Source organism: Cynocephalus volans, chromosome 12 (genome assembly GCF_027409185.1).
Source record: "Cynocephalus volans isolate mCynVol1 chromosome 12, mCynVol1.pri, whole genome shotgun sequence".
Taxonomy (NCBI): Eukaryota; Metazoa; Chordata; class Mammalia; order Dermoptera; family Cynocephalidae; genus Cynocephalus; species Cynocephalus volans.
In genome coordinates, this window is record NC_084471.1 from 95,832,035 (window position 1) to 95,855,259 (window position 23,225).

The 23,225-nt window shown below is 35.9% G+C and overlaps 1 protein-coding gene across 2 annotated transcripts in view; it reads left to right on the forward strand.

Moving 5' to 3' along the window:
* Positions 1-2,371: 2,371 nt before the first annotated feature.
* The window catches only part of LMO3 (LIM domain only 3), a 55,334-nt gene continuing 34,480 nt past the window's right edge, over positions 2,372-23,225 (forward strand). The window contains exons 1-2 of one of the 2 annotated variants that reach the window (XM_063076147.1): positions 2,372-2,420; positions 7,263-7,476. In XM_063076147.1, the coding sequence (XP_062932217.1) occupies positions 2,372-2,420; positions 7,263-7,476 (263 nt within the window). Of the gene's footprint in view, positions 2,421-3,286; positions 3,312-7,262; positions 7,477-23,225 lie in introns of those variants that run through there. The other variant, XM_063076148.1, reaches the window with a different exon arrangement.

Below are 23,225 nucleotides of genomic sequence, written 5' to 3' on the forward strand. Positions count from 1 at the left end.
CTCGGGGGTGTTTTCGGAGTGGCAGAGGTGGGGGGGACCCGCGGGGAGCTGTGCGGATGGGTGAGGTGCGTGTGCGCCTGCTTAGAGGGCCAGAAAAGCCAAACTTAAGAAATCTGCCTATGCACACACCAAACCAACTGAAGGGGTTCCCACTAATCTGCCGTCTGTCTGTGAATTTCGTTATTTTTCAGGTTAGTTCTGAGTTTTGTTGCCTTTTCAAGGGAGAGGAAAGCAAGCCACAGAGTAATTTTATTAGGAGGCTTCAAAAGGGAGGGACTAAAAAATAAGTTATCAATGTTCTGCCATTATTCTTTATGAAGACAAACAAAATTTAGCTTAAATATTTGTGGGAGGGTGATTTAAAAAAAAAAAAAACTAGAACTAGATTAAAACTGATGGTGCAGAGAAGAAAAAAGTTTTTTTTCAGTTCAACAGTTGAGTCTTTCTGGGCTCCTAAAACATTTCAGCAAGTGTCATTCAAATTTGGACTATTTTTAAGCTTCATCTTTGACTAAGACTTTGTAAAATCGGGTGAGGGTGCTTTAATAACTGACAAAAAAGAGGATGACTTTGAAGTTTGAAAACTTAGAAAAATAATAAGATATGTTAAAGCTACCAGTGGCCTTTACAGATGCAAAGTGAATTTAAGAGAAGCGGAGGTTAGGGAAGAATAGGACCTATTTCAAGAATGGAAAGAAAAAAAAAAAAAAAAAAAAAAACCTGTCAAGGCCTTAAAGCAAGCCTGTGAGGACAGGGCAGTACTGGTGGAGAAACTGATTCCTTGACCAACTTAGCCCTGAAAACGTGTTTCTCCATGCTCCTGAGTGTTATGCATTTGCAAATACGAGCTTTAAATAGTAAGGAATCCAAGTAATTGCAGAAAGTGTGTTTCAGTGGTACTGGTTGGTGGGGGTTCGGAATTGGTTAATGGGGAACAAGTTTACAGTTTAGTTCTTGGTCCATTAAGGGAAGGGAGGAAGGTGTGTGTGTGTGTGTGTCATCCGCTGGACCTAGCTTGTGTGACAGACTTGCGGAGCAGCGACTTGAGAGTTCATGAATGGAACCAGAGACCAGGCAATTGCAGGCCCCCACCCCCACCCTGACATTTCTTAAAGGAGAGGGTTGTGTACTTTTCCCGTGTATTCTGGTAGCAGTTTGATTCCCTTGCTTTTATTTTCATTTCCGTAATTGGTAGCTTCAGAAATGGCTTTGGAAGGCAATTTGCTTTAAATGTGGCCACCTATTCCAAAATGCCCTGGTTATTTTAGAAACCCTACCCTGTCCCTCCGGAGGTCTTTCTCTGGAGTTCTTCTTCTGGACGGGGCCAGGAGGTAGGGTCCTTCCAGAGTTGACTCCTGCAGAGGTCACCTTTTGTGTGCGGGGGTCGTCCCCAGCGTTTGTGAGTAGCATATGCATGTGGTTGTGCTGACTGCACTCGCAGGCTTGTAAATTTTCACCCTGGGAAATTAGCAACAAAGCCCGATCTGTCTCGTGGCTGCTTTGCACTTTCCGAGGGCGGCTCTACTTGACTGAGCTGCAGAACAGGCACACGAGAGCGAGCGAGGAAGCCAGCGAGAGAGGGAGGAACAGAGGGACAGGAGAGGAGAGGGGAGGGGTGGGGGCGAGAGGTAAATAGTCTTAAATCGGAAGGGAGCTGCTTCTCTGTGGTCTCGACAAGCGCTGCCTGGGCTCCGCCGGCTCAGTAATAACTGAGTGACCTTTTCTTTGGCTGTATTATGTCTGGCTGGGAAGGGATTGCATTTTGCAGCTGAGAGCCGGGGCTTCCTTCTGCTCGGCTCCTCGCACGCTGCTGGGGTAAGTTGTCTTGAGCCAGGACGGAAAGAGACAGGCTCGGACTGCAGTTGCCTAAAAGGAGGACACCTGTGGCTCAGATGCGGTCAACACCATTACTTGGCGGATCCTTGAGGACCTCATTATTTTAAACTTAAAAAAAATAGAGATTCCCTCCCCCCTCTTTTTTTTTTTTTTTTTTTTTTAAACAATGCTTCTTTTTGACCTTTCCCAAGGAGAAGCACTACAAAGCAGCCACGGTGCTTACTGAACGGCCTCCCCCTATATCGCTTAATTGAGAAGGTAAGTGCAGCCACTGTGTACACACGCGTCGGCTTATTTGTGCTGTGTGTGTGTCTGCGGGTGCGCGCGTGCGTGTGCGGATGTGGGCTTTTTTTTTTTTTTTTTTTTTTTTCCTTTTCCCTCCCCAGCCTCTCCTAATGAGGCATAAACTGGAGCTGCAACCCAGCTCCGCACTGCAACTTTCACTCGGGCTGCAGCTCTGCTGAGACGGTTTTGTTTAAATCATGTGAGGCTTCATTATTTTTATGATGGGACATGAAATAAATGCAGGCGGAAGATGTTGATGGAAGGAGGCAGAGCGGCTGCTGCGGCGCGGAACGTCTCAAGTACGACTCGAGCGGAGAACAGTCAAAGTTCACCAGGAACTGCAGCATTTGCACACCCCCGACTCCCGGGCAGAGAGGGGCGGGAGAGTTGGGAATCGGGAAATGTTTGCTCCTAACCTGTAGGAAGGGAATGTAGTCCCGGATGGGTTCACGGACCCACCCCCACACTTGCTGGAATTCATGACCCCCCCCCCCCAAAGAAAAAGTGTTGAAATTACGGTCTTTTGATTCTTGTTGACACTTCTGCCTCTCCCCACACAGCCATAATAACGAAATGTTCTTCCTTTGCAATGGAAAAGTGACTATGTTTGGGGGGGTGGGGACTAAGTGGCCAGAAGAGAGCGGTTCCATGCAACGGAGGTTACTATGTCCTAACAGACTGAGATTCAGACTGATGCAGCACATTTTTACGGGGGCTACCCAGATTGCTGTTAGGAAATACAAGTCAGATTTATGATCTTTTTCATATTGAACATGATATGCTATGCTAACGCTGCATGTGACAGTTTAATCAAATCCATTTGTTACCGGGAAGCTAAAAGGGGCCTCTGGGATTTTAGGATTACGGGCAGAGTTAGGGAAGCATGTGGCTTTGTCATTCGCCATCATTTTGCACACTGCCACACTGCGAGGGGCTCCGTGTGTGCGCGCCGTGTCTTGTCTGGCCGTCCCCCGCCCTTCCCCCACCCCCTGCCGCCACTCCGACCCGCTCCCAAAGTGGCTTCACGATACTCAGTCCTCGGCGGTGTAGGCTGCGTACCAGGTCCACACTTGAGCCGAATTAAGGAGACCCCCTTCTACTTCTGCCTCTGGGGCTGGGTGCTCAATGCGAAGCTGCTGCAACTCAGGCACGCCTAAACCAACTCATGCAGAGAAAGGAGAAAAGTTTTGGTAAGGTTACAATCTATCATAGATGCACTTTGCCGGCGCTCAGCACTCTTGGCTGCTCAAACGCCTTTCTGCTCTTTCGCTGCTTTTGTGTCTTTCTAAAAGATCCGAAATATTATTGTTGTAGCTGCTTTGAAAGACTGCTGCTTAAACCAATTAATCTTGCTAGGTGCAACAAATACTGCTACATTCTTTGCAAATCATCCCTGTGTGGCTGCAAAGACACAACCACAAAAGGCTGGAGCATAAACTCCGCAAGGGATTCTTTGTTAGAGTGTATGTATGTTTCTTATTTTTTTATTTTTTTTATTTTTTTTTTATTTTGCATGTGAGCTGCATCAAAATTGAACTCAGTCTTGCAAATCTCTTGTTGGCCTTTGCCAAGCACTAGCACTTTGCTGCCATGGTAACTGTAATTAAACTGATAAGAGTGGAAAAATGTCAGTATCTCTGAGCCTTGCAGCTGCATTGGAGAAAAAGGGAATCAAATTGGTTCCCAGCTCCATTGCTCAAAAAGGGGAGGGGGGTGGAAGGGAAGGGAGGGGGTTGGGAGTTGAAGGGGCAGAACAGAGTTAAGCAGCTCCAGTGCCTGAGATCTGGGGACATCTATTTGCATTGTTGTCCCTTAGGGGGCTGCAGCCCATAGGGATGCTCTAGGCCAGTGAACAGAGAGAAACAAGCTTTTAGGCCCAGTCCAGTTTTCCAATCCACATTGGGGGCTGGGGAGAGGATGAAGATGGGCAGAAGGAGAGAAAACCTTTTGTTTGGTACCTCTTGGCAACCGAATGGCCACATTGGCCAAATTCTTTTAATCTGTGTCACTGCTCCCAGCTGCAGAACCTGCATTCCCATTTTAGCATCTTTCTGAGGCACCACATCTCTTCCAACCCCCTTTATGTATTCCCTCTTCCTGTTCCTTCTCCCAAATTGTTCCCTGTGAATTTTCCAACAGAGACAAAATGTTTTCCATTCACTCTGTGTAGTTAGTCCAAAAATATAAAAGACTGTGTCTAAGTGCTGCAGATCTTTTATTATTATTATGATTATTTTTTAAACCCCTGTGTGTTGTGGAGTTGTGGTTACTTTGTTGTGTTAACTACTGAAGCTGCGACTGCGGATGAATGGCACAGAACAAGGGAATATAATGGAGGCAATCAACCGTTAGGCCGCCTCACAATGCAATCCAGGCAATTAAAAGCTCACCAGAGTTTAAATGAAATGCTTCTACTTATTTCAGCATACCACACTGCACAGGCTATTATTTATGTCTTTTTTTAAAAATTATGATTTCCCTTAAACTGTCAAATAACTCAGAATGGCAGGGACTCAGAGGCAATAAGAATTTCTCTCAGAACAATTTACATGCCAATCTAAAACTTGTTATGAGTCCTGATGTGCTATGAGCAACTTGTGAAATGTTTCTCAGCTACGAGCACATAACTCTACCCAGACGGGTTCTTCTGGATGACGAGGGGAGGCCACTGACTGCTTGATGCCTTTTAGGTACATGGCAACATGGTGACTACAAAATAGTTCTTTTTCTACGATTGTTAACTTGCACAGAATTGAAAAAATTCCATTTTTAAGGGAAATGCGATGATGTTCTCTCAAAAAAAGTACTGGGAAGCCATGAGAAATCTCAAACTCCTTTTATGCCCAGGGCCAAACAGAATGTAAGAGTTTCAAATATTAATTGGCCTCCGAGTGCTAAATTAAAATGTCAACACAACAAAAACATTTTGTGAAGACAAGCAGGGTAGTGTTACTTGTGCCAAATGGTGGTATCCTCTGTCTTGTTTGCAAAGCACTTTGAATAGAGATAGCTGACCTTCTACACTTGATGGTAGTAACACAACTATGGGAAATATAGCTCAGCTACTACTAAGAAGGATTTTTAAAAATTTTTTCATCTTTGAGCCGTGTGATTTTAAAAAATAATAGCCTTATAAATTAGATAATTAAAATGGCTACTCTCAATATATCTCTGGATGTTTTCAATAACAAAATCCAAAATGTCATTTAGTAAGTCAAAAATTTCGCCTCCCTTCAGGTATATGGTTAAGAGGCACTTGGGTCTCTTCTGCACTGTAATTAATGAGATTCTTTCCTTATGGAACCTTGCTAGAAGAGGATAACTAGTTCTGATCAAAGAAACTTCATTTGTTAGAAGTTCTAGAGAGTGAGATTTAGCAGACCTATCAAGGGTTGTGATTAATCTATACTAGGCTCTTAGCTCCTTCAAAGAAAAGGAGCAGAAAGCGGGCTATGGGGATACCACCTGCTCTTCTGTACAAATCCAGCTGCTAGTCTGCAGCTCCGGCAACCATGGCTATGCATGTCATGCAGAAAGAACAGCCACCCTGCTTTCTTCTCTGCCATTCCCTACTTCGATACTCTATGAGACAAGTTATTTTCTAATGACAGTTCAACATCATAACAATATTGTGTGCAATTCATGTATTGTTTGTAGCTAGAAAAGTTGTTCAGCTGTGGGGATGCCTTGATGTGTCTTATCAGTGTATTTTTTTAAAAATGTTGTGAAGGTGATGGGGCTGAAATTGTCATCTTAAGTTATGAGAGGAAACTGGAGAAAATTTAGCTATTTTGGAAAAAGGAAATGCACAGAAAATGCAGAAGATTATAGTTTGGTGTTTCTTTTCTTGAACCTCTTTCAAATGCATGCACATTGGGGGTTTTATCTCCTTCTACATCCAAGTTTAAAACTTTATGCCTAGGAGAAGAAGCATAGTATAGCAAAGGGATCTTCAGACTATAAGAAGGCTACCTGGCCCCATGTCTACAGCTTAACTGTCGTTCAGCTTTAAGCAATTTCTTTAACCTCTCTTGGGCCTCTGTATCATAACTTGTAAAATAAGGGAATCTGGAATTGATGATGTCTGCAGTATTTTATAGTGCTTAAAATGAGTTATTTTATAAATATGAAGCTTTGAATAGTTGGTCCAGCTCTTTTTGAGACTAGGTGCTTGACACCTAGGAAATAAGAAGAAACTCTAAGGTGAATATTCATTCATGGAAAAGCTTTCAATAAAGTTGTAAAACCCATAGAACTCAGCTAGATTCCCGATTTATGATGACGATGTATCTTTAAAACATATAAATATCTGTACGTCCAATATAGTATGTATATAACATGTGTAATATATTTATGTATGTTTGTATAATTTTATATATATTTGGACTTTGCCTTCTATTGTTCTTTCTCCTATAAAATAAATAAGTGCATGCTTATGGTAATAAATTGTATAATCCTATATTTTAGCTTTGTATAAAAGCAAGTACCACTGATAGATGCTTATGAGTATGATTTTTTTATTTTAATATAATGAATATTTTGAAATATCAAAGACACAGAAGGAAGTATTTGGATATAAACAAGCAATATAGGATTGGTGAGCTTTTCGGGTTGCTGTATTGTATACTTAACTATGAACATCTCTACTGCTAAGTGAGGTTAGTGTAATACCATACAGGGTGTACTCTTCTTCCACTACCTAGCTCATATTAAGTTAATTTTTTAGCCAGTTAAGCAAAACTAATTTTTGACTACTGTGGACTCAGTTTGTTAAATAGCTTTGTTTTCAGGTGGTTAGCCATTTACATTTTCTTCCTAAAGGAACTGCTCTATGTGGAGAAGGGGACATTATAAAATGACTTAATGTTATTTAATTTCACATATATAATGTCAACTTACCAGGTACGACATGAATTATTATTGCTACTTTATGTGTGACTTTATAAATGATTTAATAAGGACTTTACAAAGTTGGAGACTTTGTTTCCAAAATTTAGTTTGATTTCAGATTGGCCCTAAAAATGAAACCTAACACTCTAGAAAAAAAGACAATATTAAATATTAACTTGTTTGCGGTCTTTTGACATCTTTTTATTCTGTCTTGGAGTTTCAGCTCTCTTTTTTGTTTTTGTCTTTTTTAGGTATACAAATGCTCTCAGTTCAGCCAGACACCAAGCCGAAAGGTTGTGCTGGCTGCAACCGAAAGATCAAGGACCGGTATCTTCTAAAGGCACTGGACAAATACTGGCATGAAGACTGCCTGAAGTGTGCCTGCTGTGACTGTCGTTTGGGAGAGGTGGGCTCCACCCTGTACACTAAAGCTAATCTTATCCTTTGTCGCAGAGACTATCTGAGGTAGGAATTATCCTTGCACACCAGTGATGACTGGATGCCTTTTTAAATACGATTGTAAGTTTGTTTTTGCTTGTTTGGTTTATTTCCTTACTACCAGCTTGTATTCCTGAAAGATGTTGACCTATCAACCTTCAAATTGATGCCTGGTGTATGTTACACAAACTATTGCTTAAGGAACAGCCAACAAAACACAGTATTTAAAAGTGCTTCAGGGCTGGCTGGTTAGCTCAGTTGGTTAGATAGTGGTGCTTGATAACACCAAAGTCCAGGGTTCGATCCCTGTACCAGCCAGCTGCCAAAAACAAAAGAAAGCGTTTCAATTTGGTTTGCCTACATACTCATATTTAGGACTCAGTTATTCCACTGCCTGTATTGAAACTGCCAAGGATGTATTTGGTGGAAATCAGCATACAAGTTTCTTATTCGTGATAAGGAGCAATGTAGGCTGAATGTAACACAGAGAAATGGATCGGTTGCTTGATTAACCATTTTAACTCTTTAGGTTTGAAAAATCCACCTTGAAAAACACTATGCAAAATAGTGTAACTATTACCCTTTAGTTGGACCTGAATTTATTCTTCTAAAATTATTTAGTTCACTTTTCTGTTTCAGATTTGTCAGAGGAAGACAGTTTTAAATTCTTATGGGTATTTGTTAGTATATTTATTGTACAGTTTGGAAAATTTTCCTGAAGTGTAAATACACTTCCCCTATGACATTCAAAATGGTCATCACAAAGACATCACTGAGTATGGCACAGCCTCAGACTTGTCAGTAGCTTTATGAATAATAAGAACAAAAGAAGGCCTCCATCATTATGGGGAAGTGATAGCCACTCTCCAAACTGTAAACAACTGAACAGTTACAGGTCAATGCAGATGTTATTGATATGAAGCCATGAAGCCAACTAAACTTGTTTCCCAGCATTTGGAACTCAACACAGAACTTCTATTGGAGAAAAATTATTTTGCTTTTCAGGGAACTTTGTCACTTGATTCAGCTGCAAATTACTTATATTAATAAAGTAGGATCTATCAAATTAGAGGAATGATATATGGCATCATTTGGATTTTCATATTTGATACAATTAATCATTTTTCTAGTCTGACATTACGCGATTTATTTTGAATTTTGTCCCTTATGACACAAAATTTATCAGTCAGCAGTAACTCCTTAACCATCTTCGTCATTTTGGGAAGTGTTTTCTGGTAATTTAGTTCTTCTTAGTATTTAATTCAGTTACTTTTAGTCAGATTCAATCTTTATATATAAAAATACATCGTTTGATTAATGGCAGTTACAAGAGGGTGAATTCAGTACTGCTTATCAAGTCCTACTTTTTCTCCCTCTCAGGGCTGCCTCATCTGACAGCCTCCTGACTAAGTATGACCACTTGTTACTGCTCCTCTGTGTTCCAAGAGCACAAAATGCATGCAAGTTGCCTACAATGGCAAGTGATCTCTCCAGCCAGGATTTCCCTCATTATAGCGGCACAGCTAATCAGAATTAACGTATAATGTGAATTCTTTCAGTACTCTCCGGTCTTTGAACTTGTCTCTTTGAAATCAAAATTTCTTCTCTGCTCATTGTGAATTAGAGCCTCATTTGTATTTGCTTCTAGTGATTTAACGCTGCTTTCCAGTTTTTGCCTTATCTGTACTAACCAATAGCTACAGCTTTTTGATTCCGTTTGACTTTCCCATTTGTTTACAATTTCAGTATCTCAAGTAGATTTATGTCTCAATTCCAAACAAGGAGTTCGTGTAGTCCAGGCAAGATAAAGGTGTTTTAATAAGCAAAAAAGACAAAAAAGACAAAAATTAAGTAAACGTTAAAGAAAGTTGCTTGAAATATCCAGAGTTTTTAAATAAAAAATATGAATTTGCCAATGAAATACCTGTATCACTAGTGAAACTGCTTTACAGTTGTCAGTAGCAGGGAAAGGAACCTGAGATTTGTTTTGTTTTATTCTTCCCTATGGGAGTAAAAAAAATATGATGATAAACTGGTATTTTATAGTCTCAAGTAGTGTTTTGTAGAAGGCAATTTATCAAAATAGTTTTCATATCAGAAATCCTTATCTCTTTCTAAAAGAGTATGTGTTGCTTTTGTGATATAACTTTTAGTTAATTTCTGATAGGCTCAAACTTTTGATACTAGTTAATTTATTAAAAATATATTGGACTCTTTCAAATATAAGCTTTGGTCCTGATTGCCAAAATATTCATTTCTCAGTGTACAATTTCATCTCAAATTGGTCATTACCACATTAATGGCTAGTTGTTATGTTAACAGCCTAAGGGTTGTTAACATTTCAAACTAAGTTGTTAACAGCAAGCTTATCCCTTATTTAAACTGAAAGTTTGGTGCATATAGTGTGAATTCTTTGTCAACTTCATCACTTATAATTGCAGAAATGGAGAATTGGTATGTGTGTGAAACACTGTGTTACGTGTCATAGATTATGCCGCAGATGTGGTATTTAGTTTTATGTAGAAAGTATGTGTCTCAATGAAATTGTGTAGATGTTTAACAGCATATGTCTCTGATTGGCAAATTAAAATAGATTCTGTATGTTAAATCAACAAATACAGTCAAGCAGATTTTATTTACAATTTAATTTCTTTGATTATATGTAAGTAGTCATTCAAAAATGTTCATTAAATGCCTTCAGTGTCAGAGGGTGTAATTTTAGGCAATGGATGAAATTAAGAGAAAAAGGGAATTGCTTAAAATTGTTACTATGTAGTTGTTTATTTAATTACATAAAATCTATAATATGGTCAGTGAACAGAGAGTATTCTGTGGCTATTTTCTTGAGCTTTGGAAATAATTTTTCTCATTTCCCTCCTAGTTCAGTATATTTCCTTTTTATATTTTCACACAGCCAGCGTTTAACCATTTAAATTCTATGAAAAAGTTGTTTAGATTTGTTTTGCTTTTGGCCTTTGTATGTTATTTCTGCACCAGACAGACCATAAATAACATACAGATTTGTATTTCTCTGTCTGAAACACTAGGCACCTAAGTAAGAATATGGAAAAAGATAAAGAAAAAAAGTAGTTTACCTGTACTAGTAAGTGATTAGTAATGGCTATTATCATCCAGATAATTTTTCTTATCTAGAGAAAAGTGAAATGTTTTTGCCAATTACATTTAACTTCCTAATAAACTTCTCCCTCCAAAAAAGAAAAAGAAAACACTTCTGAGTCTTGAAGTTCTATGTTTTATTTTGTGGTTCTTTGAGTTAATGATGACATGTTTTTCTTTGAATGATGGTTTGAGATATTAAATAATTTGAAAATACAAGAATTTAGATTGTAAGATGTTTTCTAAAGAGTTATAGAAACTGTTATTGTGGTAAATTTGGTTTCTTTCAATTTTTTAAATTTTTTATAGCACAATTAGCTATATTTATGAAAAAGAAAAGAAAAATATTCTGTAGTTTGTGCACTGAGTTTCAAATCTTAACACTGGAATTGTTCGCTTTCCATAACTGTACTGCTTTAATATCTTTTACTTTATTATAGAATATAAAATTCACATATATGATGAGACAGAATTTCCTCATTTGTAGAATTGTTTTCCTCCTTCAGAAACTCATTAAATAAAGGAAGAGAAAGATTGACTTTTTTAAACTTCCCTAACGTGCTTTCTGACTAAAACTATGAAGTCAATCTGCCAGTCAATATTTATATGCCAACACCCACAAATGTGTCTGTTAAAAGTGTATGCAACACATTTATAATCATTTCTGTTTTTTTAAAGGTGAGCTTACAACAAATTAGACATAGAAGCATCTTTGTACTTTAAATTAGAGCTTAAAACTGACAGTGTCTAAAATAGATTAAGAATTATCGTGTGAAAATATCAAAGTTTTAGTAATGATGTAGGGACTGTAGTCACTGCTGTCTATCATCCTTATTTCAGTTTGGGAAATAAAGTAAGTTATAATCAGAGTTTTAGAATTAAGACTTTGTGGCAAGCATGAAACGGTCAGAACTAGGAGAAATATCAAAATACCTTACTTTTCAACTTGGAGGCAATAAAGAATATCAGAACTTACCACTCAAGCTTTTGGGCAATTATTGCTTTTTTGTTTGTTTTAAGCCTGCAACTTTTTGTGGTATATTTTAAACATCAAGACGATATAGGCTGTCTCTTGTATCTCTATGAATGATATCTTGCCAGAGAGTTATTCAAAGCTGTTTGCTGTGGTATGTGTTATGGGAGCTGCTTATAGCTCTTCCTATATGAGAAGCCGTAAAATGTCTTATATAAAATTTAAGGCAATTTGCTATTTTTGTATGTGAGGATGATTTGTTTAAAATGAAACTACTAGGAAAGAGGGATGCTTTATGCTCCACCGTAGCTGCCAATTAACCAAAATGATTTGAAGCTTGCTATGCTGAATACAAATTTTATATGCTTTAATATAATAATATAAACCCTAAAAGAGAAAATTAAAATAAAATGCTACATAGAGCATAAATCTAGCTATAACTTTATTTCACACTGATCAAACCTGCTGCTTCTACATTTTTATGTAAGATTCAATTTGTATCGGTACATAATTATAGCTTTAAAAGTAAATATGAATATGTTGCTAATATTATTTTATCTGGCAATCCACAAGTACAAATTCTTTTTTAATATTGAATAAAGCATTCATTTTTTTCCTTCATTGTCATCTTTTTAATACTAGGCATTTGGAAATATTTTCCCTGAAAAGCACTGCATTGTTATTATTATTTGAAAAATCACTTTTTATTGTTCTAAATTCTGAAAACTTAACCTTTTATATGGAATGGAACTCCTTACAAATAAAATTTTTCTCTACAAGCTTTAGTTGAGCTTTTTAAACACTTTATAACAGTCATAATTTTTATTATATTTAAATGTCTAAGTTAATCTCAGTATTATGAAATACTTTGACATGTGAGTGTATTGGACTCTATGTTCTATTTAAAAACACTCTGTTTTATTCCTTTCAACCTATCTTACCTTATTTATAGCTTTAAAAAAAAGTCGCAATTTAAGTTCATTTTTCCCATTATTTTTAGGCTATATAGTATTCATGAACCACTACAAACTGGGATTGATAATTTTGTTTTGTGTAATACTTTGGGAGAGTGCCCCTCACTCTGGAAAAAAATTGGTGGGTTCACAGTAGACTTTCTAAACGACAACTCCCCTGCAATGATTTGTGTTAAAAATATTTAATCCACATATACAATTTCTTTTCTTTTGTAAATTTATCTGCACTATGAGGGTACTTCAAAAAGTTCCTGGAAAGATTCATATTATCTTTTAATTCTATTTTTCCGTGAACTTTTTGATGTATCCTCGTATCTGTCCCTAATTCTATAATGCATCCATTTTCAGTGAATGAGTATTTATGTATTTATTATAATTAGTTATTTTAGTTTTGTGGCTTTTTGGTTTTGGTTTGTTTTATAAACAAAATATTTTCACCGAAAATACCACCCCCTCAAGAATATTAAAAATACTTTACACTGTTTCTGTATCCTTTCAGTTTTTTATCTTTTTGTAATGCATGGAATACTTCAGTCAGGATAGTTTTTACACATAAGATGGATAGGTGAGACATACCTGACTAAGCAGAAAAATATTCTGTTTCTACAAGTATATTTAGGATTAAATGCATCTGGAAGAAATATATTTGAGAATTGCTAAAATTGCTTATTTTGCACTTTATAAATACATAGAATTCTGGGAAAGAATATTTTTGGTTGCTCTTAGACTATGTCAAAGTAAGCCAGCACTTCATTGATAAATTCACCATTAACTTCCATTAAGTGACTAATAATAAATTTTAATGCTGTATTTTGACTGCACAAACATAATTTATTAAGGAATCTTTAAAAATATGCTGAAATAGTAATTTTGTAAATGGTTTTGATGAATAAATGCATTGTAGAAATGTATTATGCAGTTCAGTTTTCTGTGTCACAAAAATTATATAGCCTAAAAGAAGAACTGCACCAACCTAAACGACCATTATTTTTCCTTCATTACACTGTAAGGCATTAGTCTTATTTTAGTATTTGATTTGAAAACTTTTTTTCAGTTTCTATGAGAATATCTTCTCTTATTCAAAATTATATACAGCAGCTTCATCTAATCTTCCAAAAATATTAGCTAACATTTTTCACTTTTATTAATAAAAGCTAAAATATATGAAGTATAAATGCTGGACAAGATCTTGAAAACAAGGAAAGTAAAAATAAAAATAGCAATACTGTGTTCAATTGGTCAGGTATTTTTAGAAAATGGCATTTGCATGAGCCATGTTTCTTTAAAAAGGCATTTTCCTTTCTTTTTTTTTTTTTTTTAGTTTCATAGCCTTGTAAAAATTGGTTTATGTATGTGAATACTCCTGCTAATAATACATGGAGTTTCCCCTGGTGAAGCATTTGAAGAGATGTGGATATATATATATGCATGCTACACATCCAGAGATTAGAATGCATATAACCTTAGATTGAGAACTGTCTTTCGTCATCATTGACTTTAGCCAAGTCACCATAGTTCGGAAAACTTTGAAACTTGTAAAATTCAGATACTTTATACCAGGTAATTTCTTACTTTTCAAACTATCACACTGATCTGTTCATATAGATTCTTCACCATTCTAAGATGAAAGACAAGTTTCGTGGAATGCCTAGATTTATTCCCTTGTGATTTCTATCATGCACTTCTGTTTTTCTCAGCTTCAATGGACTTTGATCCTGTCTGTCCTATTTGTATTTCTATCATCTTAATATATTTATTTTGATGATTAACCATACATTTTCCTTTTCAAGGTATTTGTAAGAAATTTATTTTGAAGTGGAAGTTTATACTTTGAGCAAGAAATGTGATTTTAAAATTAGATTTTAATTTCTTACTTTAAAACAATTTCTTTTGCTATTTGCTTTTTTCCTTTTATTATTGGTATTAATGGATCGTTTTTCTCTAAAGAAATTAGGACCTAAGCATATCCTTTTATTATATTAGTTAAACATATTTACTATCTTCACAAACTACTCACGTCAGTCACCTTTGCCATTTTTGGTTTCTGTTCTATATTATCAAAACTTCCTGCTAAACCTTCTCGTTCTCAACAATATTTCTGTAGTAATGTAAAGATTCTAAATCTTTTTTCCAAATTCCTTTGCTCTATCATATTAGTTTTGTATGATGCAAAAATCTGGGGCTCTGGGCTTTACAAGTTTAAAATAAAATCACACTTGAGATAAATAATCATCTTGGAATAGTCAGATCCCTGATTTGAAGTTGGAAAATTAACATTAAGCTGCGTGTATTAAGTTAGACTCTAATCAGCATGTGTTGTTATGATTCAATTTAATATTAAAAACTCTCCAACTGGGCTACTGGGAAAATAAAAGACTCTGAGGAATTCAAAGTTTATTTGCAGAGGAGTACACCAAAGCCATATTTAAGTAAAATTGTTATTACTAATGCAGCAAAGCATCATCCACATTAAACTCATCCTATTAATAAAAACTGAAAATCAGTTTTAGTAAACATAAATATCAAATATGACAAGGACTAGTACGGGGGCATGGAACTTCATAAAATGTGCTAATGCTAACATTTAATAGTAATCTAAATACCACAGAGTAAAAATAAATTCCCATCTCATTTATGCTGTGGGACCCCAACTGGCCACATCAAGGGGGAGAGCTAATTTTAGGTATCACTAGTTTATTCTTATTTTCTAAAACTTTTAGAACAATGCCATGTTTTTATTATAGCAGTTCTAACAGCAATACCTATATTTACCACTTTTTGAAATTATCATTTCTCTTGTTTTTAAAAAATCTTGAAGTTTCTTAAGTAATGTCCTTTAATATATTTACTGCTCACATTTCACCAAAAATAGAAGGGTCAGGACTATTACACATTAAAATACCTTATGCCATTAAACATAATGATAGTTTGCATTTATCAACCGTTCAATAAATATATGTGCTAAACAATAGCTACATATAAAGACTGGGTAAAATAAGTGGATTAGTACCTGTTCCTTTATTTGGGTGTGGGGACACGGGAAAGTGAATTGGAAAAGAAGTCATAACTTCCAACACTAGATATGACTATAAGTTTCAATGGGCAGGCTTTATTTGCATTTTAGAGGTGAGAAGTTCAACTATATTGTGAACAAACTTTTAAAGCCTGTGAGTATTGTATGTAAATATCCACCGATGATCCTTTGTGCTTTCGGAGATGCAAACAAATTATAAGTTACTGATTGCCTTAAAATATAAACTAGTATTTTGTGTGGCCGTTTATTAGGAAACATATTAGAAAGGTTCTGAGCTAGTAGAATCCCTTCTTTCCGCAGTGTGTCCTTGCTGAGAGGGCAGTGTTGGGGTTTATGTTCATGATTACATGCTTTGCTATCTCTTTAACAGTTTTACAATGAAACCATTTAGTCACTTAACAAATATTGAAGTGCCAATACTGCATTTCTATGAATAATGTAGAATATTGCATTTCTAAGTGATTTTATGTAATATATAAATATAAATTAAAAAGTTATTAGTATTTTGCTATGTAAACAGTAAGTCTGGGAAATTCAGTAAGAATTTAAGGACAAGTTATTTTTCAATTTTTTTTACAACTGATAAGCCTAATCACCATTGTTGTTAAATAACTAAGTAAAATATATAAAAAATGTTACTCTAGTTATGTCCCGTGGAACCAATATAGAGAGTGAGAAATGGTATAATCAGGAGAGATTAGAAACATTTTTGAAGGGAGATTATAAAGAATAAGTAAAAATTGGTCTCTGTAAAAATCCTTTTGTAAGCCAGTAGTCCTATTATAAAAGCTAAACTTTGAGCCTCATAATTATATTTTGTGTGCAGAGGAAGATAGAGTTAGCTTGTAACTTTCACGCTATCTGTATCGTCCCATCTCTTATCACAGATGTTGGAAAGCTATCAACAGAGTGACAATTGACATTCCTTGCAAAACACTCATCATCCCTGTCCTCATTTTCTCATTTAACAAAATATCATCATTCCATATTCTCTAGGTACTGTACAAGGACCTGGGATACAGCACTGAATAAGACACAAAAATACCTCCTCCCCTTGGAGAGTTATATTCCACTTTGGGGAAGCAGATTATCAATGAAATAAGTATAGAGTACATTAGGAGATGACAAACCCTAAGGGAGGAGACAAAGCAATTTAAGAGGTTTGCAGAATGTGTGTGGGGCGGGGGGAAGAGAGAGATGAGGATTTGAAATACTATATAAGGTTGACAGGGATGGCCTCATTGAGATGGTAACTTGAGCAGGCACCTATGGACAGGACATTCTGGGCACAGGGAACAGCCAGTGCACAGGCACTGAGATGGGAGCTTTTCTGATATGTTTGAGGAACAGCAAAGATGCTAGTGTAGCTGGAGTAAGTGAGAGCAGAAGAGGCAAGGATTAGGTATAGCCACTGCATGGGCCTGAGGTGTCCCCCGTCACTGTTACAACCAAAAATGCCCTTATACGTTTCTAAATGTCCCCAAGGGAAGTGGTAATACTTGCATTTGAGAACCACCATAAAGCTTATTCAGTTAGGTTGTTATGGAATCAATTCCATTTGCAATTACAGAACTCATTTGTTGAATTGAATGGGATTATTTTTCATTTATTATTTACTGGTAGTTCTTCTAGATATCTGTTTATTTGGCCTCATTGACGACTTTGTGTGATGAAGTAACAGTTATAAAATACGAATCTGAAAATGGACCTCAGGATTTGTTCTCTTAACTTTCTGTTGCTAATCCATGGGTGATGGTATAGTTGTACATTTGATTTTAAGTTGATACATCTACATGTACCTACTACTGTGGTTAATGGACTATTTATACATCATAGTTTTTCAATGCACAAGGCAATGGCTGTATTGGTGAGCTAGGGCTGCCAACACAGCATTCATGAGGGTAACACCTTGGCTGAAGATGTAGTTGAACTCTGTCCTGATTACAATGTAATTAATATTTTTTCTGAAGACTTAGATAATAAAAATTGCAAAGATGTGACTTTTTTCAAACATGTGGATTTTTCAGAGGGTGTCAATCTATTCTTGAAGTCAGTTATTCCAAGTCTAAAGGATGATTTTTTTTCACTATTCTAAAGTCAAGCCAAGCCCTATTTCATTATTTTCTAGTACAAAACATTTAAAAGAACATATTTGCTCTAATTATTATAAATGTTTCTAAATCCAGCATTTAGAGAAGATATTGTCATTTAAAACAATTTAGTGAGTCACATTCTTGATGAGATGAGAGAAATGTTACATGTTGTTTATACTTATTTCTCTCCCATAACCTAACCCTAGCTCATCAATGTTAGTTTCACATCAAGAAAAGCTAAGCATTAATCTTCAAAACTAAAATATTAATATTCATTCCTACTTATGAGAGTGGGATTTGTATATACTATCTTTTTAAAATTAAAAAAAACAAGTTTAAATTTTAAATGCAAATCAAAGTCTTTGAACCTGTATTTATAAAATGGGCTGGTATGTCATCGTGGGTGCTTGCTGAGAAGCTGTACTAATGTGCCTTGAATCTTACAAGAAGGCACAGGATCAACGGGTGAGCTTTCAAAACGGTGAAGTCTATACTTTATGCATCAAAAATCTGACACCTACTTTTCAGAAAGCTAGGAGGAGGCAGTGGCCAACAGGCTTTACAAGTCTTAATTCCTACTGTCATCCTGCATCCTGGGTGCTTTTATTTTGTTACAACTTCTAGCAACCTACCTATTCTTGGTAGATGGGACATCTGTTATAACTGCTACCTTGTTCTGGTTGAGTTAAGAACTGTACTCCTAATCATTTTGTGATTCTAATCTTCCAAAGTCAATTTGAGCTTGACTTTAAGGAAGAGCTGTTTGCTCTTGACCTGATCATTTGCTTGGTGTTTAAATAATCTTATCAGTGGTAGTTATTAAACTAACCACTATCTTTGGAATTGAGATCAGTTGCTTATTTGACTAAATATGTTAAATGCTTTGTCTTCTTGATTAACTGTGTATTTTTGCAGTGACGTGAGAAAAAGTTACACACTTGGAAGAGATTTTAAATTTTAGAAAAACTTTTTAAACTTTCCTTTTCAGATTTATCTACTGAGAAGTAAACAGAACCTTTCATTTTCACCACCCCAACTCAGGTTTTTTACTGTGATTCCAAAGTAACAAGCTTATCCTATATTTATCTTAACGCATATAGGGTATTTTAAATATTGCACTGTGTGTTTCTCATTATTCTACCACATTAGGTATTGTCCTTCCTCCAGCAATTATCATTAATAGCAAATTATCCATGTATTTCTATTATGACCCATTCATCTGCTATTTTTTTCATCTTCTGTAAATATCCTTTTATTATTAAAAAAAAAAAAAAAGTCACACCAATTCTTGCCAATTTCCTAAACACCTCCCAAACTAGGTTGGGTTAGATCTAATCCTGAGATTTTAGAGGCACATCAAGCAGCATAATTACAGTGAAGAGTTCAGATCTGAAGTCTGCCCCATTCTGTGACATCCCATCTGTATGTTCCTAGGCAAGTTACTCAACCTCTCCAAGCCTCAGTTTACTTGTTTATAAATAGTAATAATGGGCTTATCCATAGAATTGTTAAGGGACATCAGTGGAACGCCACAGAAAAAGAGTTGAACACACGGGCGGATCTTCCAGTGTCAGTGTCTGTTGCTATAAAGGAAGAATAGCAATGAGTTATGAAGATAAAATAGTGGGAAAATTAAACAGAAGATGTAAAAAACAGGCTAAGATGAGGTTTAAAAGTGATTAATAATCAAGAATATGAAAGGTTACTACTGTTATAAGATATTTTACCAACTTTTCATCTACAAAGAAGATGGTTGGAAAAATGCCTTAAGAACATGGGCACTTGAGGCCATAGGGAAAAAATATTTCTTAACAGTGGAGGTTACTAGAATTTGGAATGGGTTGTTAGATTGAGATTATAGTACTTTAATCAAGGGTGAATTTGAATCTGTGAGGGAATTCTTGAAAATTCAACTTACTTTATATCTGAGGAGATGATAATTTTCTAAAATATCTTACATGCCCATGGTCTCCTTATTTTACCAGGTAAAAGTTCTATGGCCTTGTAAAGCATTATATTTAATATCCCAAAGTGTAGAAATTATATTATAAAATTTTAAGTTTTTTTTAGGATTCCATTGTAGTTTTGATTTTTGTATCTTTTTCTCAGGTGGCAATCGAATGCCAACATATTTTTATTGATATTCTTTTTTGCTGTGTTTTCTAAATACTTGGATCATATACCTTTATTTTTAAAGAAATTTAAATGTGTACCTTCAATATATATAATTTATAAATCATAAGTGTTCCATTGTACATTTTTTAAATTATAAAAATAATGTTTAAAGGATAAGATAGAAAATAAATAGAAATAGAAATACAAGGGACTGGCCATTTAGCTCAGTTGGTTAGAGCATGGTGCTGATAACACCAAGATCCAGCGTTCAATCCCTGTACCAACCAGCCACCAAAACCAAAGAAAAACAAAAAGAAATATAAAATACTAATAATTTCTTAAGCATCCTTGGGATTTTTGCACCCCCAGTTTGGAGAGCACTGCCTCTCAGTAGCTTTTTATGCTTGATTGAAAGTTGTTTGGAAATGATGCTTGTGAATAAGAGGGAGTAGATACCAATGTTTGGGAAATGAGTTGTAAGAGAAGGATGTGGTAGTTGTTTGGAAGAAAGGTACTTTCTAAGCATGAGCTAATATGCCTTGTTGTGTTCTTTTAATATTAAATCAAGATTTTCTTTCATGGGAAATGTGACAGTGCCCGTGCACTCTTGCTAATGCTGTACCATAGCCACTGGCAATGTTAATATGAGTCAGGGCTTCTCTCCCTTTCCCTGCAAACCCCCATTCAGGACACAGTGAGATTTGAGACAGATAAATGCTCAGAGAACCCTATGTACCAAAGGCAGTGTTTACTGCATGTAATACATATCATTGTTTGTCTCCTGTAGTGAAAAATACTTGTGTCGTGCTGTTAAAATGCACTCCTGACAGACCAGTGCTTGCTATTATAGGGTCCATTGCTTAAAAAAATGATACACTGACAGAAATACAATTTAAGAAAATTTAACACCAAGGGTAGTCAACCATGTAGGCTACTATTAAGGGGCCAAAACTCAAGGCCAGGGGTTTATTTAAAAAAGAGGCACAGTTTATTTGCTAGTAGTAGACAAAGTTAAAAGAACAAAAATCGAACTTGAATTCCTTGCTCTCTAGTCTGCAGAAAATTAATGACAGCAACAGTTCAATAAGATTTTATTGCAAAAATGTTTAAGTGAAACATTTTAAGAATGCTTCGGAATTTTTAAACAGTTACTTACCATTTAGAAAGCTGTAACACTGCCGTGCGTAACAAATTGTTAGCATTGGATCCTAGGCACACCCGATGATTTCCTTAAGATGGGTAGTCAGAGCTGGTTGATCTGAATCACTTTGTTCATTTCATTTTTGTGCGTGTAGCTTATAAATATGTTTGAGATTGACAGGTCAGCAGCACCCACAGTTGCTACAATTTACAATGTAAGCTATTGTTCAAGTAGCCTTATGGGCATAGTGTGGTGGTTAAATGCATTGGATTTGTCACAGGACCTTTTGAGAAGGAAAATAACCAAATATGAGATGGGATGAGATATGTTGGATTTTTAGAAGAGTACAGAATGTTCTAATGAATAAACTGCTACTGCATGATGATAAAGCATGTGTTTTTAAGCTATCACATGACTCTGTTATTAGGGGAGAGAATTCCATGAATTTAGATGAGATGTACTATCTAATTTTACCATTTTGGAAACAAATCTGTCATCCAGTAATATTTGATGCCAACTGTGTATGGCTTACATGTTCCTTTGGGAGAAAGATTACAAAAGTAATGCAATAAATAATCTGAGCCATGGGGAGAGAAGTAGAGAAAACATCATCTATTGCTATGGCGAGTCAAAAGATGTGTATCTTGAGTTCTCTACCCTGATGATAGTGTATTCCTGCCACACCCTACTCTGGGTCTTGGGAGGCAATTAATCCTGCCAAGAAAGGATATCCAAAGATGAAATGTGGTGTCTTTGCAGATGTCCTTCAGAATTCAGTTGGCCAGAGTCTGACAATGTTATATGACAGATTTTTCTATGGACATAGAAGGTAATGCCTGGTGTGAAATTTGTCCAGACACATCGTCCAGGGTTTCTGTGACTCAGTTGTGTGTTGGAGTAGACCCAGAAATGCTTACTGAGGAAGATCATGACCCTCAGCTCCTTACCACAGCCATGTAGTGGCTCTCCATTTATGTACATGTTTTAGTTGTATTTCTGAAATTCCATATGTGGGTTTCCTCATATCACAGCATCTCAGCACTCTGTGTTCTTGTCAGAGACTACAGCTTCCTTCAAATGCTGCTTTTCATTTCTTTCTCAAAAAGTCATCTGAAGGAAGTAGTGTTTATGGCAGATTACCTGAAAAGCTGTATGTTAAACTGTTTCTTCTGATAGTTTTAAATTTATACGTTGGATCAGTCCAGAGAGCTGTGTACTTGACTTTGACCTCTGTTGCTTTGGTCCCCCAGAATTTTTCAAGAATTGTTCATCAGGTTTCACCATTCACCTGTATTGAATAATGTTTTATAAACAGCTGCAAAAATTTAGTGGCTTACGGATGCTACTGTGGATTTTGTTTTCTGTGTCACACAATGTCCTACAGACTCACGAAATTTCTACCAGATTTTAATATAAAAAATATCTCAGACTCTGATTAAATGGCATTTTTCTTAGGCCTTGTGAATTATATATTTGTTTACATTTTCCATCTTTTCTTTGTTTCCTAGGAAGCTCAAATCAAATTTGCTTTCTACTTCCAACAACTGTTCAGAACTGCATGATATGTTAATATATTCTCCAGACTTTTGTATTTTCTTACCCATATTTTTTTCTTTATTATGACAGCTGGAGCTGTTTATATCATCTGAGGGTTATTGTTGAAACCATCCAAATGAAGCAGTTGGAATAATTGGAATGGAGGAAAAAGTGCAGGTGGGAGCACAGGGCCTAATGCATGAGAGATCCTCAGATAGCTAAGTGATGAAATTAACCTTCTAGTCTGGTTATTATACATAAAATATGGTGGATTTGAACAATATTTGGAGACAATATTTGGAGCAATGTTTGAGCTCACTCTATGTAGGATGAGGATTATAGCAGGTATAACCTTTTGTGTCCTTTAATTTTTATCTTTATTGTCATGTGATTATTTACCATAAAGGTTATCCTTTTTTAAACATAAACTTATGTATGCAAATTTTACTTCTTGAAGTAGTAATCAATACCTTGTTTTCTGCAATGACACAGTCTAGTTACACTACCTTTTACACTTTCTTACTGCTGTCATTCCCCTTTTCCCATCATTCTAGGAAATTCTTCAAGCCTTATTGTTGACCCATCTGAAACCAAGCTCTGATTTGTTGATCGCCTTGACCCAACTGAATGTCAGCCTTCATCCCAGAATCACGTATAGTATCTTGTCCTTACAGAAAAATATTTTATCTCAGAAATATTAAGCTCTATAATATCATTCTGTCTCACTTATAATACAACTGATCTTTGATTGCAGACATTCAGCTCTTCTGTTATGTCTTTTCCTCCTAGCTTA